Below are 25,095 nucleotides of genomic sequence, written 5' to 3' on the forward strand. Positions count from 1 at the left end.
TTGTTCTTATCCTGAGGGTCATTCGGCAGCACATCCAGCAGCTCAGAGGGTTCTTCCAAAATTTCAGACTTTTCTCTGCATCTAATTGAAAACTGTTTAGTCTACAAAGGTCTATGAGTTTAGTCTACAAAAGTTTATCTGCTTCTAATTTTTGTACAACACACACACACACACACACACACACACACACACACACACACACACACACACACACACACACACAGAAAAAAACAGTAGAATAGAATAGAAAGTAATGCTACTAAAATGACTGACACAAACGTTTTCATTGTGGTTCATGCTGAGTGAATAAACCAGAGAAAATAATTTTGGGCTGCCAGGAAACTCATAAGCAGGGTGGAAACTATTTTTACTGTGCAACAAGTGGAAGATGTTGTCATCCAGAAGTATGCAATGTAGTATGGAAAGTATGGAATTTAGAACAGCTGCAAATTCAAGGATAAAACAAAACTTTATCTGTCACATAATGATAGAAAATTGTCAACCAAAAACATACATCCATAAAAAAAAAACATTACAATTGCATTAAAACACAAACAACTCTATAAATAAAGAAGAGCAGACGAGCAAAGCTGCATGAAAAAGTAGCGACACCCTGTTTGGCCTCGTTGAAAACAGATATTACAGCAGTAATACAAGAGTTTTATTAGTTCTCTTTGTTGCCAGATGTGCTCTAAAACATCTGTTTTGTAAATTGAAGTGCTGGTTGTATTGCTGTAATGTTTTTCTTTTCTTTTGCTCTTCAGTGATTCATCAATTATAGTTTTATCTAGAATATTATGGAAGCAAATCACCAGAAACTGAATTTGAATCATATATTACTCTTATACATTTTAATTTGTATTTATTTAATTTAACCTGTATTCCAATAAACTTGAAATTGAATTCTGCTCTCTGAAATTATATTTAACCTCACTGACATTTCAGCTCTGGTGAGACTAATTTGCTTCCGTAGAAATGGTCAAAAACAAGTTCACACACAGTCATGTATAGCCCAGGTTTGTGTTTTGAAGTTGCTTTTTTGTCTGTTAAGTACACTTTAAGGCAGAGGTGTCAAATATGTGGCCCGTGGGCCAAAACCACCAGAAGGTCCAATCCAAGATGACTTTGTAAAATGTAAAAATTAGAGAGAAGACATTAACTGCAGAATGTAAATTTGTAAAACTATAAATTTATAATAATTTCTAGACAAAATGTTTTGGTCATAAAATAAAATACTTTATTGCTTATTGTTCTTTTGTCATTTTGTGTCTCATTTTGCAATATTTTGTCTTGTTTTTGTTGTCTTTGTCTGACCTTTGTTGTTTGTCTCATGTTTTTGTCATTTTGTGTTTCTGTTTTGTCTGGCTTGTGTTTTGTGTCTTATTTTTGTCACTTTTTATTTTACATTATTATTTTGTGCATTGTTTTTGTCGTTTTGTGTATTTTTTTTGTCTCGCTTGTGTTTGTTTTTTTGTTGTCATTTTGTTGTTTTTTTGATTTTGTGTCTCATTTTTGCAGTATTTTGTCTTGTTTTTGTTGTTTTTTTTCCCCTTTTTTTGTCTGACTTTTGTCATTTCGATCATAAGGTAAAATACTACATCATTCACTTCCAGATACCTGTGACTAAATGTTTTGTGTGTTTGTAGACACTCTGTGATCTGTAAGTTGTAATGTGTAAATGATAAACTGAGGCATAATGTTAAATTTAATTTATTTTTCTGAAGACATTTCAATTTGTTCATAATGTTTTGTAAAGAGATAGGTCCTTAAATGTGAACATTTTCAGAATGTGCTTTTTTGCACTAAAACAAAGGAAAGTTTTGGACTTCTTGTTATTTATAGGTTATTATGCTGTGATTTTACTGGTCTGGCCCACTTGAGATCAAATTGGGATGAATTAAAATGAGTTTGACACCCCTGATTTGAGGTCTTCAACAAGGACACAAACGAGCAAAAATGTAATCAGAATTTTCACTGTAGAATATATTTAAAAGCTTGTTTCACATTTTGTATAAAGGTCACAAAGATCTGACTGTTTTACAAAGATTCTGTTCTGTTCTGTCACACCAGACTCCATTAGAAAATCTTGTACTTTAATGTTGAAGGCAGCTAATGACATAGAGTGTAGTTATTGCAGCTGAGTAGTGGACGATAATGTGATGGACTGTAATGTGATGGCTTTACTTTCTGAAACCGTTTAATGTGTGTGTGTGTGTGTGTGTGTGTGTGTGTGTGTGTGTGTGTGTGTGTTGTCTCGTCTCCAGGTGTTGTGGCTGCCTTCAGATCTCCGATATCTGGTGCAGGAACTCGATCCAGAGCTGCAGCAGACTTCAGGCAGTCGGCTCCCTCTAGAGGAGCTGCAGAGTCAAAACATTGTCAAACTCAACCTGCACTACAGCTCCATGTCTGCACGGCTCATCAGGTGTGTGACAAAAAGCCAGTCACCATTAGTCATTAAATGGAAAGGCCCTTCTCTGTCCAGGCGTTTTCTACTAAGTCCAGCATGCTTTATAACCGAGGCAGCATTCATTCATTCTGCTCGCTCCACACTCACCACATCACTGCTACACCAGCCTCTAAGGATCTGCAAATCTGCCCTCCTGTAGTCGTTAGAGGAAGAAAGACTTAAGGGGATGGATGTTTCTCATATTTTGTGGGACTGTAGAACACAGGTTGTTCATAATTATTAGTGCTGGGCAACGATTAAATTTTTTAACTGCGATTAATCACATTGTTAGACAAAATTTAATAATGAATTTAAAAGAAGTGTATTCTGCACTTTTATTTTTAAAGTACTGCTATATGAACAGAAATGCAGGAACATTTGGTTTGCAAACACTTTGGACAAATTAAGTGCTTTTTACCAGCAGTATTCCTGTTACATAGTAGCAGTTCAAATATTTTTTGTAAATTTCTTCCTAAACATTAATGTAATCAAATCAAACCCAAGCTATTTGCCACTGCAAGGGCATTAACGTTTTATCTGGTTTGTTATAGAAAAACAAGTTACCCTCAGAGTCCAGAGCCACGATCATAACATTATGACAGGAACCTTTCCAGCAACAGCAAGTTAACATTTATACATCTGTATTCTTATTTATTTCTGAACAGGTACCAGCAGAAACATTTTTCTATTATCAGGGAGCAGCAGAAACAGTCTCTGTGTCGGGTGCTATAGCCCCTGTGTATGATGCAATTAACCCATACGTATTTGTGAACTCATTCATTGTGATCCTAAGAACGTTCCTCAGACCAACATCTTCCACAATACTAATCAGAATGCAGTGTATAGCTAACTACTTCGCTGTGGCATTTGTTAGCTTGTCTTGTTTTAGTTTATCTCTACTTCTCCCACACGCTGCATCCAACCAGTTGGCTGAAGCCTCCCTTCACTGTTGGAGTTTTTTAAGCTTGTTTTTTTAGCCATTATTTGACAGGTTGCTGAAGAGGCAGACAGGAAAGTAGGGAGAAGAATGGGGGGAAGACCTGCAGCAAAGGCCGTCAGCTGTAATCGAACCCATAAGCTTTAGCTACTGTTCATGGGTCACCCGTTCAACCTGTTGAGCTATCTAGACGCCCACTCCACTGTTAGTTTGGGTGAGACGTGATGTCACCCATCCCAACTACTGATCAACATGCAGTCCTCCTGTGACCCATGGTTTGTCTGTCTGTGTATTCAGAGCCAGTGAGCAACAGACATTTAAAAATAATAATAATAATTAGAGCTGCAAGCAGCGTTGGTCGGGTCCTCGCATTCTTGCTGGTCAGCGAGTCCAAGCATGTCCACCAGGTAGCGCTGCGACTGAGAGTATATTTTGGTCTATGCATCTGATGAGGGCTGGACTTTGATCCAACATGTAAAGTTTGAGGCAGATTGGTCCATGTACAGGCCAGTTAGACGGTACTTCCTGTTTCATGGCAAAATGTCGAAATTGTGCCAGCCGCCATTTCCGCGCCCTTAGACTTTGCAGAGTATTTTGATAACGTTTGATCACCCATGCCTGCTGTACATCCTGGCCAAATTTGAGCTCTCTCAGGTTACCGTGTTTGAGTTTATAGCTTTTGAAAATGTCCAGAAATTGGTCCAAAATATGACACATAATTCAAAATGGCCGACTTCCTGTTGTGTTTTGGGTATGGGTGTCAATATACAATTTTGTATGTCTTGACGAGTTACATATGTCACACGTACTGGTTGTAATAAATGTTTGAAATTTTCCAGGGGGCGCTATTGAGCCATTTAGGCACATACATGTGCCATTCCTCTAAAGTATAAAATTTTTTGCCGGTCCTGATCTGTGTCCAAATTTTCACATGTTTTTGAATATTTTTAGGGCTTCATAAATGCGTTTCTTTCATCAGACCATGAAAGTATAATAATAAACCCAAAGATTTCAATAGGGTCTTCGCACCTTTGGTGTTCGGACCCTAATAATAAACTGCGTTAATGCGCTATAAAATAATTGTCGGCGTTAATAACGTGTTAACGTGTCCAGCCCTAATAATTCTAAGTTAAAACTGTGTAAATTGGAGCTTGTATAATGACGACCATTTAAGTTGGTGTCCCTGTTTGTGTATTCACACTGTATTAACTTAAATGTTGTGAATTTCAGGCTCTGCAGGTGGTTTGTGATCTCAGGGACTGTCTGTGTCCTGCTTTGCTCAGATTGTTCTGCCCTGTGTGGAATTTTAATATGAAGACCTGTTGTTTGAGAGTATTTTCTGCTGACTTGTGTGCAGTGAGTACGCTGCAGCCAACATCACCACCAACCTGTATGTGATCAGCCAGCCGTGGCTCTACTCTCTGGCCTGGTGTGCTGGAGTCCACTCAGTCGCCACCAACAGCCCTCAGCTCCTCAGAACCATGAGCTCCCCGCTGTTCCTCATGGTGAGTTCAGCTACTAACACAACTGCACTGTGTTTCCTTCAACCTTTAACACCTCAAAGCTCTAATAAGGAGAAACACTGACAGCCAGGATGACATGTTTTCTCCTTTCAGAGGCTTTTATTGTGAAACATTACAATGTTAGTCCCATCATAAAACCGTGGTCAAAAGTTTTGAGATGACACAAGTATTATTTTTCTCAAAGTCTGCTGCCTCAGTTTTTATGATGGCAATTTGCATGTAGTCCCATATACAGCGTAAATGTAAAATGTGCTTTTCCTAAAAAAGTGTTAAAAACAAAAAAGCGAAAAAGAAAACAATCTCACTGGTTTCTTTTTCAGCTGTTGGCTTTAAAAACAGCACTAGCAGCTAATAGACAGATGACAGCACAGAGTTCAGTGAAATAATGCAGATCTGAGGTCAGAACATCAGAAAACCAAGCTGACATTAAACGAACAGTGCAAAGTCTAATCCTGTATGTTCACAGATGATCAAAAATGTACTGTGCTTTATTCAGGTAAAGGTCTGTTTCTAGCAAAACTAAAGACTAATTTTGATCTTTTTTTCAATCAGTCAATCAAAGTTTATTTCTATATCCCTGTACAACAGTCCAAAGGGTGACCAGAGTTCTTGACAGTAAAAAACAAGAAAATAACTTAAAAACAATACAGTAACTTAAAGCAGGACAAACAATCACATTCGTGGGCAAAATTAGAATAATCAATTATCCTCAGCATATTTTTGGAATGTGGGAGGAAACCCACGCATGCACAATGACAACATGCAAACTCCATGCAGAAAGACACCTGGAAGGCAGGGATGCGAACCAGGGATCTTCTAGCTGCAAGGCACAACGTGCTAACCACCACGCCACTGTGCAGCCTGTCTATAGAACGGAATTATGTCAAGGTTTAAGCACTGATGAGAAGCAGTGGATCGAAGTTGGAGGTGTGATTTTGCCCCTAACTTTTAATCCAAATGCCTCATTTTCAAAAATTAAGCATTGTTAGTTTCCTTCGATCAGGTAAACAACTTTAAAAGAAAATCTGATAAAATTTAAGGGTTCTGGCACACTGAATGTAAAATAATAATAATAATAATAATAATAATAATAATAATAATTTAAAAAATGCATTTTATCAAGCAATTGTTTTGCTAAAAGTTGTACAATAATGGAATATGAAAACTTCCACAGGGGACAAATAGTTTTGATTGGATGGTGAATGGAAGTAAATTTTGCCATTAAGACAGAATTCTATTTTTGAAACTATTAGATATTTATTTGTAATTCTAGGCTCGTTAGCTTTGCCAATAACTTCTCTATACTTTTGGTTTCAGCCTGGATTCTGCAAAAATAGTGTTTTTATTTTAACACAAATGTTTATAATAGAGTAATATTCTGTCATCATGTGATTTTATTCTAATATATGATGATGTCCAGTGATATTCACGTGAAAGTCTATTTCTGGCAAAACTAAAGACAGATTTATATCTTTTTTTCTTGGTCTGTGTACTGAAATTATGTCAAGGTTTAAGCACACTGACAGGAGACTTTTAATCCAAAGGCCTCTTTTTCAAAAATGAAGTACTCTTAGTTTCCTTGGATCAGTGCGACATCCACGTTCTGCATTGGACATCATGAAAAAGCTACGAAATGTTCACAGGCCACGTTTTTTCTCTCCAATACTCACCAAACGTGGCACCAATTATCTTTAAACCGAGCTGCACAAATGCTGTCAGATAATTTTCTTCACTAATGTTCCACCTTTACACTGACTTTCATGTCTGTTAGTTGCTGCCTCCTTTGCTCAGAGAAGTAATAAGGGAACAACTTCCATCAACAACTGGTCTTTTTGAGCAGATATCTGTTGGTGTTACATGATATGAAAAAGCTAAAATGTAAAAATCAAGGTTGCATTTTCCCAGCTTTGAGAAACATGACTTTAACCCAAGTCTCCTTCCTGTTCTCAACTCGCTACGTCAGCATAATGAGCACATGTAAGGAAGAAATGGATTAAATATAAATAGATGCACTAAAAAAATAATTATTTTACGCATTTTCTCTCATCTGCTGACTCTTAGAATCATGAAAAAGGTGTGAAATTACTGTATTAAAAAGGTGTTAAAGTCACTGTGGCATGTGTGAACCTGAACAATTTAAAAGATGTATTAAAAGATGCAGGAATTTATTTTAAGGACTAAAGAAGTCATGATATTTGACATGTTGATCTCATCTCTGTCTCCCAGAGTCCAGCTGACTATAAGCTGATGTGGATTTTCGCTGATCTTCTGTCTTTGCTGCTGATCTGCTTCATCTTATTCTTTCACAGGTGAATCTCACACATATAAATAAAACCAGTAATAATAAATCAGCTGTGACTGCAGGGATCCAAATAAAACTGTTGTTTGCTTTCAGGTGGCGAGAACGAGGACTGGCTTTCTACTCGGGCAACAAAGTCACACAGGATAACAGCACTTACAGCAAATTCAAAACAGGTAAACGACTTTAAAAGAAAATCTGATAAAAATTCAAGGGTTCTGGCACACTGAATATATAAAAAAATAATCAGTTAATTAAAAAAAATGCAATTTATCAAATAGTTGTTTAGATAAAAGTTGTAACATGATGGAATATGAAAACTTTCACAGCAGACAAATAGTTTTTATTGGCTGATGAATGGAAGACAAATTTATTATTACGACAGAATTCTATTTTTGAAATTATTAATTCGATATTTATTTGTAATTCTAGGCTCGTTAGGTTTGCCAGAAACTTGTCTATACTTTTGGTTTTAGCCTGGATTCTGCCAAAAAAAGTGTTTTTATTTTAACAGAAATGCTTATAATGGAGCAATATTCCATCATCATATGTGATTTGATTACAGTATGTGTTGATGTACAGTGTAGACAGAACAAATATCCTCAAAAAATGTGTCTTACATCTAATTTTCATTTAATTTGTCCCATTTTCAAAATGAAAGAGATCATAGAAATTGAGCCTATTGATTTATACTTTCACTATATTGTTTGTGTAGTTTATTTATATGGAGCGACTTTTTAAAAACTAATGGTTAAATATTTAAAAGCTGCTGCCTAAAATACAGTATCAACACTGTTTAATGAAAAGTAGCTCTGTGACAGTGTTGATAATTGTATTAACCAGTTTCAGTTGCTGTTTTAATATCTCTCTTTTAATTAGAGCTGAAATGATGGATTTTTTAAATTATTTTTTTTCTCAACTTGAGCATTTTTTTAAGCAAAAAGGCTTCCTCTAGGTACTTAGATGTGAAGATTTTCTGCTTTTGTTTGATAACATAATAGTAACAGAATATTTTTAGTGTTTTAGACAAAAAGAAGACAGTTTGAGGCACCTAAATACTTTTCCATTATTTCTTTTAGTATTTTTGTAAACTAAACTATTGTTTAGACACAGTGAGAACTTAAAATAACCTGTTGCCCTTTAATTAGAGCTTAATTTCACAGTAACACAAGTCTGGCAAATGAATGATGCTGATAATTCGTAGTTGTATTCTCCATAATTAACATTATATGGTCTTTAAATACTTTTTGAAGGGTTTAATCTCTAATATGTGAATTATTCAGGTAACAGTAACTGGAGTATTTAGTCCTGTTAGGTTCCTTTCATTATTCCATTCAGGTGTTTTTATTAGATGGTGCAGTGGCTGTAGTTTTGGATGTAGAACATGAAAACATTGTCTTGACTGAACTACATTATTTTTGCCTATAATGCATGTTTGTGATCTAATATGTGTAATTTAACATTTGTTTTATAGTGAAGTGCTTTGTGTTTTTGTAAAGTGCTACAAAAGTAAAATTATAACAGTAATATATTTTTATTTCCTTCATTTTTACTCTGTTCTTCATGACTTCCATGTTTCTATTTTATTAATCCACACCGTTGTGTCTGATCTTCTCCCCCAGAGATGAGTGACATCTGGTCCGTCTCCAGTGCCAACTCCCAACATGAGAAAACTGCCAACCTGGCGACGGTAACCGAACACTAACATCTGCCTCCGCTGAGCTTCACGCTGCCGACCTGTTAGACCTCAGAGAAACACTTCATCACGCCCGGTTTGTCTTAAAGAGGCTGAAACATCATCAGCATTCTGCACAGAAGTCAAACGCTCTTCTCAGGTCAGGTGTTAACTGATTTTACCTCAGAAATCTAAACGTATAACCACAGCTGGTGCCTGTTAGCTTAGCATAAAGACTGGAAACAGCTAGCCTGTTGTTGGTTAAAGCTAACAAAATCCACCTTCCAGATCTTATATCTTTGTCAGCTTTTTTTTAAGCTTACAGCGTTTTCACACACTTTTATAAACCTCTAATGCTTAAACCTGCAGAGAGGAACATTTGTCGCCCCCTTCTGGCAGTGGGAGGAATTACACAAACACTATCGACGTATGCTAATTACTAGCCGTCAGTCTGTAATCGTTTCTTTTTTATCTGCAGCATTTTAAACATTCCTACAATTCTACAATTTCATTTAGCAGACGCTTTATCCTAACAATTCTTAGTTCCTTAGATATTTCCTCAGTTTTTCCACTTGTAGTTAATTTAAAACTCAATCTAGAAGTTTACCTGAAGCGGATAGGTTTAACAGCTGTTTGGCTTGAATATAACAGATTATTTCTATGTAGAAGTCCTGCACTCCTGCTAATATCTCAATTATATATGAGGCCAAAACTAAAGAAATACCTGTACTATTCAATTTATATGTGTAAGTTACTTACTTTAGCCATCTCATGATAAGAAGTAATAAATATAGTCATGAAACTCTCTGAACTTTACATGTTTTGGTTCCTACATTGGTTTTCACCAACTTGCAAACTGCTAAAATCCAAAAAATAGAAGCAGGATTGAACACAAAGGGACTAAATCCATAAAAAAAACATACGAAAACACAACACTAATAATTTAATATAAATATTAAATGAAAGTTTAATTATGGTCATTCCACACTGGCTCCTAAAATCACGTCCGTTTTGTGTCAAAGAGAAGCGAACCTCCACGTGCTCTTTGCAAAATGTCATTTATTCTCTGCTACATAAAGATACGTGTTCACATCATGGATGAAACAATTTCTCCTTCATAAACATTGTCCAAAAAACAAAAGTATTGATTATGATTTTTTAATGCTTAAAAATCAGTGCTAACTGTTTACACATTTAGCAAAAAAACCCCAAACGTGACAAATGAGGATAAAATCATTCACCATCTACTATATTTGTACATATGGAGACGCTCTGGGAACAAAACTAGTGTGGATCAGTTTGGAAATAAAGATGGTGTTTGGACTTTGTGGCACACAAATGTTCTGTTTCCTCACACGAGTACCAATGCAATTTATTTAAAAAAAAAAAAAAAAAAAAAAAATCATTGTTTTAATCCAGATTGTCCGTAAATTGTTGCAAACCGATCAGAGGGTCGCCGTCAAATGATACGTTAGCTTTGGTGTGATGATAATATTCTTGGAGCATAAATAAGGATGCATCTGAACAATGACGCTACTAACATGACAAAAAAACAAGAAGACTTCTGTTTTGGAAGTTTTGGTCACGATGGTAATTTTGCAGCAGTTTTAGCTCTGTTCAATTTCAGTGTTGTTGTTTTTAACTTTATGTGAAGCAGGAGTTCAAGCTTAGCAACCGAGTTTATCAAGTGTCACAGAATCGAGTAGGACTGCAGTCATTTATGGAGGTGTTTATTTCTAGCCTTTAAAATCGACCTCTACACTCACTACTCCTCCATTTCTAACAGAAATGGAGAGATGTAGCGCCGAGGGGAGGATCGGACCTTCATTTGAGCAACACTAGGAGCTGCAAAACAGAGAATAAAAGTTAAAAATGCACAATATATTTACCAATAAGCTATTTAGACAAAGCAGCAAGTAAACTCTGACACGCTGCTTACAAGTACATACATTTTAAAGTAGTAAATACTTTGTTTAGCTCATGTCACCTTACAGATGGGAAATAGAATACGCCTTAATGTTCACCTTCTATCTTTTTGACGTGAAAAAAGACTAAAATCTGGGAAGCATATTGATCCATGGACTCTGTCAGGGAAAATAATGAGCAGTGCAGTTACTGAAGAAGTTTGTGTCATCTGTAGATGACAGCAACTGATAAACTACACTTTTGCTGTGTTTTCTTAGGCCTTCTGCAGCTGTGCGACTGTAAATTTCATCAGCGGCTACATGTTAGCAGCTGCCTGTGTTCACATCTCTTTGAGCCTTAAAAATGCTTCATAATGACTGAATTGTGACACTTGGTGCTTTCAAACCATGTAGAGTTTGTCAGATTTGATGCCATCGCTACATTTAAATTAAACCTGCAGTGTTGTCTCCCCCTTCTGGCGGCAACTGTAATTACACAAACACAGCTGACGCCTGATTATGACATCTCTGTTAAGTGCTAGCTCTAGAACAAAGAAAGTTGAATGTAGCTGAGTACTTTCAGTCTTCTGAGAATTTTTAGCTGCTTTGGACCGATTTCCTTCTGAGATACTTGATAAAAACGGGCCCAAATGTCCCTCCTTGTTCTTTATTTCTGGAAAATGCAGCATTGAATCGAGTCTCAAGAAGTCTGGAAACTGTCGCTCTGAGAGTTAAATCTATAAAACTGTAGCAATAATGAACCTCACCGCTATTATAATCACAGAAAAGTCGTGTTGGTCTTTTAAAGGCAATAGGTGAGTTTTAAGACAGGGCCATAAAAACGTTGGCATTGCAGCGTCACCGTTCACCATCAGCAGCGATTGATCGACCGCGATCGATGCGTTTCTAGCCGTCCGCTCACTTGCTGTTGCCTCGGGAGGTTCTCTGTTTGGTCATGGTGGTCAACATCTGGCTGATGTAGGAGGTCAGGAGGTCGTCCATTTTGTAGCCCTGAGGGATGGGGACAGACGGAGGTTTGATTATTGGGATGTGTGGCCAGATTTTGTTTTCTGTGATGTGATTTTACAATGTTTACTTGCAGTGGATGTATCTCTCTGGTGTGTCTGACTTTTAATTACACTTCAGTTCATAAACAAAACTCAGGCAATTCATCCTTAAACATCTGACAGTAGAAAAGACACAGTGCCAGCCATGCAAAAGTGCTACCGTATGAAGCAACCAGACTTCTTTTTGGCTGTTAAAGACACTTTAACTTTTACTTTCTCAGTTCAAAGTGAGTGGTGATGAGTTCCAGATATTTATTCTAATCATTCGAGACACTCGTTTGAGATCTAAGTATCCTATCAAAAGGACGAGCTGTTATCTTTGAACATGACAGGGTGCAGGATTTGTTCTGCAACAAGGATTTCCACAACAGCTTTTAAAACCGTCTTTGACTTTGTCATTGATATTGGCACCTCGAGGAGTAAAAACCGTGGACGTTCAACCATCAAAGGTTTACATATAATGTAATTCCGGCATTTTTTCTCCCTTTCTTCCGTGCATAATTTAGACGCCGCACCCTGAACATCAATGGTCTACATTCATTCACTGTAATTACACATGTAAAGTGCAGGAAAGTCGACTTGAAGTGTGAAAATTAGATTCTGGTTGTGTTTATGGGTGCAAGTAAAATGTGAGCAGTGTAGAAAGATTACTACAGATTTGTCCAAACTGACTTTAACTCATCCAAGATGACGCCAAAAAGAAGATTACTACAGATTTGTCCAAACTGACTTTAACTCATCCAAGATGACGCCAAAAAGACTCAAACCTTGTCTAAAATTACTAAAAATGGCTTAAAATGTGTCAACAGTGACTTGAAAAGTATTCCAAAATTCCTTGAAACGTGTCCAAGATTACTACAGATTTGACCAAAATGACTTGAACTCATCCAAGACGACCCAAAATGACTCAAACCTTGTCCAACATTACTAAAATTGTATCAAAAAATGTGTCCAAGATTACTGCAGATTTACCTAAAATGACTCAAAACTTGTCCAAAATGAGTAAAACTGTCTTAAAATGTGTGAAAAATTACTACAGATTCGTCCAAAATGACTTTAAAATTGGTCCCAAATTACTTAAAGTCCTGCAGCTTAATGGAAACAGAACATCATGAGGAAGGAGATAGAATTCAGAAATGTCTTCTGTCAGTAGGACAGTTAGAATGATGAAAACCAGAAACAATAGTGTTTTATGAAACGGATGACTGGAACGCTGCCTTAAACTAACAGTGTCAGGGTGGTGTAACTCTATTTTTACATTTAAAGTCTTTATTTTTATGTTTTATGACTGTTTTGCCAAAATAGAGGTGACCCACACTTCTATTTCTGCTCCTGAGCGCCTCATGTGCAGACAGTATCTGAACACTTTCTTAGGAACATCTGTGCCGTCCGATCCAATGGATGTTAATGGAGTGAGTTGGGAGGATTAATATCAGGAACCCTGTTTAACATAAAGCAGTGCAGTGCATCACCACTCACCGACCTGCATTAGTTCCTCAGGTGTTCCTAACAAAGCGCTCAGTGAGTGTCAAACTAAAACAGCTTTGTTTTCACTACATGTGATGCATAGATAGACTGTGAACACATTTAAACCACTTTTATGCATATTTTGCACAACAGTGAACTGCTGCCACACTAGAAAAAGAATCATGGAAGAATATAATGTTCAAAAAATGGTGCTTTAACAAGATACTTCCACATTATTACAAACTTATGTGATATTTAAATGATAAAACGGTGAGCAGTGAATATTGCCCCATATCATGTAAATTAGGATTTTTTCTCACAAACTTACCAGTAATAACATTTCGCATAATAACAAGAAAACTTACTTTGTAATAATGTCTAGAACAGAAAATGAGAAAAAATCCAGTGATACATGACAGGGTTATTCCAGAATTGGAGGACATTTTATGTCCAAATTTCAAATAATCCATGTACAAAATACTAAAACATGCAGTTGTTGTGTAAATTTCCATGTCCTGAGACAAACTCTAAAAAAAGAATGAGAGAAAAGGAGAAAAAAATGTTTTCAAAATACCAAGTAAGTCTGGAGTTCCCCCTAAAATGCCATTTTTCTCTTGTTCTATCCCCTTAATGACCAAATTAAATCTCAAAACAGTTAAAATGAAATTTAAATCTCCTTTTTTTGGTATTATTTTTTTCATTGATGTCTCTTGAAATTGTGGGAACATGTTTTTAACCAACATACTATTTTAAATAATAATTACTAGGCATGGACTTTCTGTTCTAGACATTATTATTCTAACAATAAACATTTCACTTTACAATGTTAAACTGATCCATATTTCTTTTTCTGGTGTGGCAGTAATATACTTGTGTTATTATTGACAAATTTAAACTCCCACAGTTTTATGTTAAATTCTCAGGCTCTTATCTTCAGCAGTGTAAATGCAGATTCAGCGACTCACCAGGGAGGTTTCACACAGCAGTTTGCTGCCTCTGACCAGGTTTCCGATGGTGATGTGGAAGTACGTGTTGCCGCTGCTCCAGTTGGAGATCTTAGTGAAGGGGTGGGTGGTGAGGATGTCCTGAAATGTAACACGTTGGATAAACTCAGATTCAGTCTTCACTCTAAATACATACAAATTACTCATGTAGAAGGTATGTAGCAGATCAGAGGGATGAACTATGAAGACAGTTGGACGTATCGGTTCAACTAAAGCCTCAGTCAGAGTTAACAGGTATCACAAAGGTGGTTTTCAGCTTTCTTTTCTGCTTCAAACTCTGCGCAAAAGTAGGTGTTTATCCCGTCATGTGACTCTTCTTCTGCACAAAATATACTAATTGTGTTCAGCTGCTTTAGCCAGCGGGTTGTTTGAATGCAGAACAATGAGGAATATGAAAAATTATCATGGAAAAATGATAGAAGACAGGAACGCTGGTAGACAACTGTTAAATGTTTGTTAATGTATTTATTTTATTGATCAATGCAGCTGCACATTAGAACTGTTAAACTTCAAACATCATAAAATATGAAACACAAGATTGTGTTGAAGTCCTTTTAGGTCTCACACTGTCTCATAATGAAGGAAATCATTTTAATTTGTGGACAAATCAAAGTGAAACTAAAGTTACTGACTGAATATTCTCTGTAATAAATACTAATAAACTGATCAATGTTGTAATCTGTGTTCTATCAGCTGCAGTACCAGCAGAGTAAATAAACCGAACATAAAAACATATTTATATGATTTCTGCATCGCCAACTGAATCCATGTTTGGTTCCCATGGCAACGCGATGTGATACTCTAGCTACATGACTTCATTCAGTGGTTTTTCAACATGTTTGCAGATAAACATTTTCCTTCAGCTGAGAATCCGTATTGCTCATAAATAGTCATCAGGAAACAATTTTGTTCAAGGAGATGCTTCTTACATCCACAGCATCAGTTACCATGGTGATCTAGCAGGTTAAAAGAGAAAAACCTTCATGATACTGAAAACTCTGACTTTTGACTCAACATACCTGCTAACCTACTAATCTGTCTTCGTATTTCAGCCCTCTGAAGTCTCTGTTTTTAGAGTTTATACACTAAATAAATGATGTAAGTGCTGTTGTGTGTATTTAAGCTCAAACTGATAAATCTTCACCCACCTTTGACTTGGGATCGATCAGACTGACTCCATGTTTGTTGATCGCTATCAGGAGGGTTTCTGGGTAATTTGGATCAGTTGTTTGCTGCAGAAAAACAAAACAGAACACTTACAAACTGTCACAGTATTAAGCTACTTTCTTAAAAAGAGAGTAGACAATAAAAGCTACAGTGAGCTTTTATAAACTAGTAACTGCTGTCTGGCGTCTTTACCTTGACTTCAAAGAAGGCAGAACCAAACGTGGGCCACTTGTAGATGATTTTGAGGAAGGAGAGTTTGGCGTCTTCGCGACTCTTCCCTGAGTGCTTGTTGAACAGCGACATGATGGCCTGAGACACAAACAGAAGATAACACATCCATTTATCACATTTACCCACAATTATCCCTTATATTTCTGCTTTTGCATGTTTGCATGATTACTGATTGGGTATAAGTCCCTTCTGAATATGAACTGAGTGAACAGTGAGCTGCTGGTTCGTGTATTTTTACTCAGTGAATTAATTTGGCCTTTAGATTTCCAGCGTACACTGATGCTTTGTCTCTTACTGCTCAGTTGACAGTCCACCATACATTTAGGTAACCAGCTAATTGTTGGACTTTTAAATAAGAGCATCCATCTCTGGAATCTTAAATATGTCATTTAACTGAACTCTGACCTCATGTTATAATTTAGGACCAAACCTTGATACTTTAAGTGGAACTAAATCCAAAGATTACCTTATTAATCTACAGCTGTGGCCACAAACTTCAGTGCAGAACATTTCTGAATCAACTGATCATAGTAGAACACACTGCATTTTTACTGTATGTTGTGTTTAAGAAATATCCTGAATGTTTCTCTTAAACAGAAACGCTATTGGCTGGTTCTTCAGGTGAGAAATCAAGCTTGAACAGCGAGTGTCTAGACAGGATTTAAAGCCAGTATCTGCATGATATTTTAATATTTGAGAATGGTAGTCGATGTGCTTTTAGGCGACTAAATTCTCATTGTTCTGACAATCGCTGGTGTTGCTTTCATAAAGAGGCACTGACAGACTTCCAGGATCAAACCAGAATTTTTGCAGCAGTAAAAACCTTAAACTGGCCCAGCTTAATCGAAACGGCTCAGTCTAACTTACTTAACATTTTCTGAATATTTACTTACACTCCAAACACCAGTTGTCAGTGTGTTTTGTCGAAACATTTGGTTAAAAAAATCGAGTGTAAACTTCAGAAATTGCAGTTTTCACATTACAGCAACCAACATGCTAACTTGTCGAAATTATATTCTAGCACTGCAGTCTACAACCGATATGGCTCTGTTTTCAGAAATCATGTAAATATTGGTTGGTGCACGCTGGTCTGTTATCATTTAAGTATAAAATAACCAGGTTAACATGCCTTATTATGATGCTAAGATGAGCTCTTTATGTTTATTTATATTTCATTTAGGCTAATAAAGCTAGCGTGTGGCTAATTTAGTTAATCTGGAGATGACCTGCAGTTTTCTTTTTTCCCCTATAACAATAATAATGATGATAATAATAATAATAATAATAATATTATTATTTCAGTTGACCAGGATTTTCTTTGCTCTGCAGTTTGTTGAAACCATTTATTTACTGTTGACACGCTGCAAACACATCATACGATACGCATTAGGTGCATGTTGTATGATTCAATTCAATTCAATTTTATTTATATAGTGCCAATTACAATTCAAATTGTCTCAAGACGCTTTACAGAACCCATATTCCTGAACCCCCAGAGCAAGCTAGTGTTTTCAGTTCAGCTTAATTCCCTCTTTGCGTTGTCAGCGTTGCATCTACTCCTGACTTTATTGAACGTCTGCTCACCCTCTTCCAGTCGTCGGGGGACAAATGTCTCATCTGGTCCTGAGGGACGAGGTCCTTCAGGATCTTGGAGATATTGTGGAAGTGAGATTTGTCCTCCTCAAACTTCACCCTGTAGATCAGCGCCGCCAGCTGGTGCACCTCCTCCTTCGAACACTTGTGGTAGCCACGCAGATACTTAGGCAGCTCCTGCAGAGACCAAGACAGCTGCTACTCAGATACTGCATCATACATGTGCATTTATTTAGTCTGAAGCTGCTCAGTGGCAGGACATTTACATTTTGACCATTTCAAACACTTGTAGCTAAACTAGCATCATCCCTAAGTTAAACATGCAAATGGCAATAAAATAAGATAGCAACCACAGTCAGTCAGTGCCTAAACATCTGTGACTTTGGACAACAAAACAGTAACAAATAACTTTAATAAGATGCTGTTGTAATAATGCAGACTGTGCAAAAATACAGAAGAAAAACTTGTCAGTTGTGGATCAAATTTCTTTACTGCGTGAACATAATTCATGAGAAATGAGCATTCTAAGCTGTTAAAAATCCAGATTTATTCAGTCTTATGAGTTGTGTTACCATAAATTCTGTGATAATTTCAGGACGGCTGAACGTGAATGCAGCTCAGAGTTTTAACAACTCTACAGAAACCGATTAACAACTCTCTTCAAGTTTTATAATCTTTTTCATTCATCAAATGAAACCCGTTTGCTCACATTCAGTGTTTTAAAATTCTGTAATTACCTGTTTATACAGTCCTTGTTAGCAAAGGAGTTTTATTTCTTTAGTGTCTCTTTACTTTCCTTTAGACAGGAAACATTTCTTTCTTTGTGCTGCCACTTCACATTAAAAGCGTTAAACTAACTTTTATTGTGAAACAGCAACATCAATACCGAGATGTGTTTGTCACAGAACTTATTACTGATAGCAATTAAGGAAACATTTTTACTTGTTTTAAAATGTCTCTTTGGAGTTTTCATCCTAATGTTGTAATTTACATTGTTTAGCTGAATAAAAAGCAATATTCTCATACATTGTCTTTGTTGTTCCAGTCACTTATGCACACAAACCATTAGTGATGAGAAAATGACGTGGAGAAACAGTTTTTGTTGCATTTGCTAATGAAATCATGGCCAATATCACTTGGCTTTTTACAAGAATTTGCAAAAAAATACAACTCTACAATATTAAAGGGAAAAGTGATTTTTACAAAATCATGTCAATTGTTATTTTATAATTGAATATAATTATTCAATGACTTGAATTTGTTCAAATGACTCAAAACATGTCAAAAATTATTCCAAAATTCCTTGAAGTGTGTCCGAGATTACTACAGATTTGGAAAAAATGACTTTAACTCATCCAAGATGATGCAAAATGACTCAAAACCTGTCCAAAATTACTTAAATTGGCTTTAAAGGTCTCAAAAATGACTCAAAACTTGTCCAGAATTCCTTGAAATGTGTCCAAGATTACTACAGATTTGTCAAAAATGACTATCTCACCTAAGAAGATTCAAAACTTGTCCAAAATGACAAAAATGGCTTAAAGTGTGTCAAAAATTCTGCAAAAGTTGTCCAAAATTCCTTGAAGTGTGTCCAAGATTACAACAGATTTCTTTATAATGACTTTAACTTACCCAAGACGACCCAACATGACTCAAAACTTGCCCAAAATGACAAAAAATGGCTTAAAATGTGTCAGAAATTACTCAAAACTCTGTCTGTTTTTGGTACATTAACGTTTCCACATCAGTGAAACATAAAAACTTCTTGCACTATTTAGATTTTTTTTCCCCTTAACTATCAGCTTCCACCTTCCATTTTCTTTTTTTTTTTTTTTTTTTAATTTATGACTGGTGCGAATAAGCAGTTTGTTACCTTGCTTAATTTGCTTTAATTAGTACTAAAGGAACTTGTGAAAGCCGTTCCAGAGACACTCACTTGGTAATAGTGGAAGATGGAATCAGCCATGGAGTCTTTTCCCGGCACCGTGTTCGTCCACAGCTTCTTCATGAAGAACACCTGATAGGTCAGTGAAGGCACTACACCTGCACACAGATGTTAAAAAAACATTACTGGGAGAAGAATTAATAAGAGGATGAACTTTAAAGACAAACTAATGTTTTTACCATCTTTTACAAGTCTGGCTTTCTTGATCCAGTCAGTCAGGTGCCTCACGAAGTCAAAGAAGAAGTCGCCGTCCGGCACACTGATGACCTGGAGAACCAGAAAAATCACAGGATGAAGCTTTTGATTTTAAGATTAGACAAAACTTTATTATCCTGAAGACAACTGTGGTGCCAGATATTCCTCAGAAAAACACAAACATAAATATGTACACCACTGTTCAAAAGTTTGGGGTCACTTAGAATTGTCTTCATTTTTGAAAGAAAAGCAGATTTTTTCAATGAAGATTAAATGAATCAGAAATCCAGTCTAGACACTGTTAATGTGGTAAATGACTATTCTAGCTGGAAACAGCTGATTTTTAATGGAATATCTCCATAGAGGTACAGAGGAACATTTCCAGCAACCATCACTCCTGTGTTCTAATGCTACATTGTGTTAGCTAATGGTGCTGAAAGGCTCATTGATGATTAGAAAACCCTTGTGCAGTTATGTTAGCACATGAACAAAAGAGGGTGTTTTCATGGAAAACATGAAATTGTCTGGGTGACCCCAAACGACACAATACTGAAGTAAAATAAGAGAATAAGCCAAATCGGAATTATCAGTACGCATGCGCGTTTATCCCTCAATAGCTTCCGGGTCAGAGTTCATCCCACACTACGTTATCAACAAAGCCAAACTATCGCATTTGAACGACCTGCTATTTGTAGCGACTATTAAGTGTTTACACTGCTTAAAGTCTTTTTAAGGCAATATGCCAGGTCCCATTGTTCAGTGCAGGACTGCCACAACGGTACCCGTGGGCTAAAGACGTGGATGGAAGAGTTTTGCCCTATTCACGAGTGCAATACAGAAACCTCGCGCTGTATATGTGACCTGCCTTATGTACTCGTCACATTTCCTACTGAAAGAAAAGACCCAGAACGTCGTGCCGACTTTGTAGTCGTTAGCAAGTCTCGTTAGCAAGTTTTGCTCGTCCTTGCTAATCAGATAATTATTGATATCTATGTACATGCAGGGTGGCCATTTATTTGCTGCTGTCGACTCATTCTCCCAACCTTCTCTGAGCTCTAAAGGATCTGGAATTCTCAGGTGACACCCGTAAACATCGATCTCGAGCAGGGATTCATAATCAAGGTTGATAGCCTCCCTTTCCTGCTGTTTTGTTAAAACTGTTGGGGCCTTTTGAAATGACAATGCCCAAGCAAGGGACACGAGTTCTTTCTTTCGCTTCCCAGTAACACTGTATCCTCGTTCCTTACAAAATTCCTTTAAAGCATCGACTTTACAACGCTCAAAGTAATCAATATCTGCGTAGCACTCGGCCATGTTTATGATCTGGGGTATCCCGACCTTTCACCCGGACCAGCATACCTTGCGCTTGGCTTATTAAAACATGGCTAGAATAGAATGGTAATAAAACAGTAATTCATATTACACCTAAAAAATGAGGAGAAAATTAAATGTTGTCCGTCACATTCACCATGGTATACATGTAATCAAAAATATTGCAAATGAAAATCCAGAATTACTCAAGAAACTGAAATATTACACATGAGAAATGAAGATATTAAATATTTCACATCGTTGCTATTGTTATTGTGGTTGAATTAGCTTTTATAAATCAATCGATTCATCACCTTGTCAGTGATCTTGACGAAGAGACTGAAGCCTTCGGAGGATTTGAACATTAAACGTCCGGAGATGTTGTGGCAGAAATCTTTGGCCTTCGTGCTCGACTCCACTTCGAACACCTGAAAGTACAAAAACACAGCAAACTGATAGAAATAAATCATGTTTCCCCCCCCCCCAAATTCCTCAATTTTTGGTACTCTCTGATGAAATCACCAGTACAAAAATGATAAGAATTGAGAATAAAAAAAGAAAAAAAATCTGTTTTGATCATTTGTGTTTCATTTAATTAATCATATTACACATTTTTTTTAAATTACATTGTCAGAAATAACTGGAAATTGCAACAATTTCTGCCAAATAAAGTAAACAGACTCATTGTGTTTACTGTACACAGACTGCTGTAGGTAGACAACCAGAAAAGGCCCGTTCTGAGCCATTAAAAACCTCTCTAATAATATAAATGTTGAACTTTAGTCGTCACTGACCTCGTCTGAGTCATCGGGGAAGTAAACCTTGTGGAAGATCTGAGTGGTTTTGTGCTGGATGGCCTCCACCTCCACCAGGTGAGGGGGGTACTTCCTCGATCCATTTCTGCAATGAATAAAGAAAGAGGTGAAGCGAGTGTGAAATGGATGTGAATAATAAAAAGGAGGTGCGGGCGTTTTACCGTAAGGCTTTCTGAAGCCGCTGCATGCAGTCTGGAGCCAGCGGATAATGTTTCTTGACCTGGAGGAACTTCTGGACGTGAGGCAGCAGGATGTTACTGGGAGGAAACAAACCTGTGCAGAGCCACAGCAGCTCCCAGCCTTTCTCCTCACTGTACCTGCACACAGTTTAGTGAGTTAACCCTCTGATACCTGAAACCTGGTGGAAAAAAAAAATCACCAAAATGACACCAATTATCAGAGCAAGAAAGTGCAAAAAAATAGTTGGATTTAAAACTTTGCGACGGTGCTTTAACAGCTGTGACATCTGTGATAAAAAATAACTAAATCTAAGCTTAAAATCGTGATATTTCATCAAAATTACTTAATTCTACAAGTCTCTTTTAAAAATTTGTCAAAAATAAACTGTTTGCTTTAACCAGATTCTGTAAAATACATTAAATTCTGAGCTTTTTGACAAAACCATGAAGCCACTAATGGCTCAACTGCAACCAACACTCATCTGCCAAAAATTCCGGAGTTTCTCGGCTGAACTGCAGGTTGTGTTTGCACAGAGCAGATAGAAGGCAAGTGTGAAAACAAAATTAAAAATGTAAGTTGTAAAATATCTGTACAATGTAAAGCCACTAAAGTTTTTCCTGTATTGGTAACACCTGTAAGTAACCAGAAAAGTATTGTACATGTTGATTCCAGGTTTTCAATTTTTTTTTAAATTTTTTGATAACGGACCACAATCTCATAAATTCAACTTAATTTTTTTTTCTTTTTTTATGATTTGACATTATAACCGTGTCGTACTGAACAAAACTTATTTTTGTGTTCTCTCTACTTCTAGTCATGGTTCTGATGTAGATAGAGGTGCAGGACTTTATATTCCAGTGGAAAATTAGTTCACAGTGAATGACAATGTGACACGAAAACAGCCTCTTTTGATATAGTGTTGAAAAAAAATTGCGTTTGGTATAAACATGAAATTATTGCCTGCACAGAGTCTTAAACCTAATCTACCAACTTTTTAAAAAGAACTGGAACATCGACACAACCCAAAAGTTACATTAGAGTGTAATTGTAAGATGGTTTTATATATATACACACCCCCACACACACACACACACACACACACACACACACGTACAAAAGTCGTGTGCATAAATAGGATGTTTTCTAATTTAAAATAAATGTGAGAAAAACAGAACTTTGCCTCCAGTTGTTGCTCCTTGATGTGTGTATTCATGTTTCTGACTTACTTAATGTGATTGTCCGTCAGCTGTTTGAGAATCTGACAGAAGATTTCGTCTTTGAGCGGCTCGGCCTTCAGCGCTCCTTCGAATATCTGATCGGTGAGTTCGTTGACGGAGCGGACTCGCTTGGACGGGTAGTCGCCCATATACTTCATCACAGGTACAGATACAGTTAAAGACGTCAACAGAACAACAGGCAGGTACAAGTATCAATACAATAATCTACACTTTGTATATACTGGAAATGAAACCTGAAGCTTTCCTCCAAGTGGGGATTGTTGGAAACAAACTGAAAAACAAGTCAACACCATGGATGAAGCAGATTTTTTCAACTGAACAGACACTTGATCCTCTTTGAAACAGAGGTTTGGACTGCTTAATTATGATGCTGACAATTGATGTTTAACTCTCTAAACTCCAAAACCTTATGGTAGGCTTGAAAGGTATTTTGTATTTACATAATTTTGATAAAATGACATAATTTATCAGAGCAATAACTATAAAATCAAAATAAGACAGTTCTTATTGTCTGTGTCGTGTGGTTCTAAGCTTAAAATCCTGATATTTAATCAAAATCACTTTATATTCACCAAAAGCAAATAATTTGGAATAACCAGATTCTATAAAACACTAAAGATTCTGAGCTCTTTAGAGCAACTGTGAACCCATTAATGACTCACCTGCAACCAACAGTCACATGACAAAAATTCAGGGATGTTTCGGCTGAAGCGCAGGCAGTGTTTTCACATTTAAAACATGTAAGCATAAATAGTAAAATATCTATATTATGTAGAGTCGTATTTATCTTCAGTGTTGGTAACACCTGTGGGACAAAATCTTTGTAAAATAGTAAAATGAAGTAATTCAGCTTTAGATTTTGCCTTTTTAAAGATTTACGGTATTATAACTGTCATTCTGCACAATAGACATTTCTTAGTTCTCTCTACTTCTAGTCATTGTTGTTCTGTTTCCTTAGAGGTGCAGGACTTTATATTGCAGTAAAATATGAGCCCACAGTAAGTAAAAATAGTTCAAAAATGCCCAGACACTGCTTGGAGTTGAGAGGGTTAAAGAGAAAAAGATGATCCATCCCAGCCTCCACTGAAGGATATCTATGAAGGCCAGGCAGGCCTCCTGGGAGAGCTCCTCATGGGCCAGAACCTTCTTCAGCAGCGGCTGTTTGAGAGGCTCCCTGGTGCAGCTCCACAGTCGCTCCTTCCCTCGAGCTTTAGAGATCATCACCCTGCTCAGAGTGCTCTTTGGAGGAGGTCTGGAGACAAGAAGTAGCAGCAGTCACATTTTCACATTACGTTCTTCTTTAATGCAGTCGTACATTGCAGTTTTTGATTCCTGCTAAGTCCCTCCAGTTTTTTTACAATGTGGTAACACACCTGAAGTAGTCGTAGGAGAACTCCTCCAGTGTGTAGGCCTTAGATTTGTCCTCGTGGTCAGAGAGGTTCATCTGAGACAAACCGATGGACTCTCGCCTCTGATCCGGAGTCATCGTCACCAGAGCCTGAATCAAAGACAGAGAAAGGGTGAAGACCTAAAGAATATCTGAACTGAAAGGAATACAAGACTAAAATTGTAAAGCCATATCAATTAAATGTCTGTCTGTTAAAGCATAACAATTATTTCAGTCTAGCCTGTTTCTTATTAATATATTTTTCATTACGGCCCTTTAAGTCATGCTAACTTTGCACCCTCCTGCTCAGTTGCAGAGATTCTGGGAAACAAGGAGTCACACAAAAAAGTATGCAAACTGCCTTTATCAGGGCAAAAAGAAGCAGTTCCCTGCAGCTTTACAAAAACTAGATTTTAATCATTTTAGAAATTTTGTTTTTGAATTTGAATTAAAGCAAGCACAGAAATTAGCCATTTTGCTAACTTCATCAGGAATTTCCATCCATGAAAACCTTCCAGCTGACTAGTGATCCATGAACAGCATCGGATGTGATTTGGTTAGCTTAGCTTAGCAAAAAGACTGAAAACCGGGAAAAACGTCTAGAATGACTCGGTTCAAAGAGAAAAAAATATCAGCCACCAGTATCACTAAAGCTTATTATACGATTTAAATGATTTGGGATTTTGAGCTACACCATTTCCCCCTGATTAT

General features: G+C 36.8%; 2 protein-coding genes across 5 annotated transcripts in view; one reads left to right on the forward strand and one right to left on the reverse strand.

Annotated features, from left to right (window-relative positions):
• LOC111563808 (glycerophosphodiester phosphodiesterase domain-containing protein 5-like) overlaps window positions 1–9,687 on the forward strand; it is a 30,994-nt gene extending 21,307 nt beyond the window's left edge. The window contains exons 12-16 of the mRNA XM_023263070.3: window positions 2,265–2,422; window positions 4,741–4,888; window positions 7,133–7,215; window positions 7,302–7,381; window positions 8,828–9,687. Coding sequence (XP_023118838.2) covers window positions 2,265–2,422; window positions 4,741–4,888; window positions 7,133–7,215; window positions 7,302–7,381; window positions 8,828–8,910 — 552 coding nt within the window. The 3' untranslated portion in view covers window positions 8,911–9,687. The remainder of the gene's footprint in view (window positions 1–2,264; window positions 2,423–4,740; window positions 4,889–7,132; window positions 7,216–7,301; window positions 7,382–8,827) is intronic.
• Window positions 9,688–9,919: 232 nt separating this feature from the next.
• The window catches only part of LOC111564143 (unconventional myosin-VIIa-like), a 72,638-nt gene continuing 57,462 nt past the window's right edge, over window positions 9,920–25,095 (reverse strand). For all 4 annotated transcript variants that reach the window (XM_023263559.3, XM_035945120.2, XM_055017333.1 and 1 more), the window contains 13 exons: window positions 24,371–24,495; window positions 24,092–24,249; window positions 22,986–23,139; window positions 21,741–21,896; window positions 21,559–21,664; window positions 21,079–21,192; window positions 19,438–19,525; window positions 19,250–19,356; window positions 17,305–17,490; window positions 15,682–15,798; window positions 15,471–15,554; window positions 14,284–14,403; window positions 9,920–11,795 (listed from right to left, as the gene is read on the reverse strand). In XM_023263559.3, the coding sequence (XP_023119327.2) occupies window positions 11,703–11,795; window positions 14,284–14,403; window positions 15,471–15,554; window positions 15,682–15,798; window positions 17,305–17,490; window positions 19,250–19,356; window positions 19,438–19,525; window positions 21,079–21,192; window positions 21,559–21,664; window positions 21,741–21,896; window positions 22,986–23,139; window positions 24,092–24,249; window positions 24,371–24,495 (1,608 nt within the window). In that variant the 3' untranslated portion in view covers window positions 9,920–11,702. The remainder of the gene's footprint in view (window positions 11,796–14,283; window positions 14,404–15,470; window positions 15,555–15,681; window positions 15,799–17,304; window positions 17,491–19,249; window positions 19,357–19,437; window positions 19,526–21,078; window positions 21,193–21,558; window positions 21,665–21,740; window positions 21,897–22,985; window positions 23,140–24,091; window positions 24,250–24,370; window positions 24,496–25,095) is intronic.

Source organism: Amphiprion ocellaris, chromosome 14 (genome assembly GCF_022539595.1).
Source record: "Amphiprion ocellaris isolate individual 3 ecotype Okinawa chromosome 14, ASM2253959v1, whole genome shotgun sequence".
Taxonomy (NCBI): domain Eukaryota; kingdom Metazoa; phylum Chordata; class Actinopteri; family Pomacentridae; genus Amphiprion; species Amphiprion ocellaris.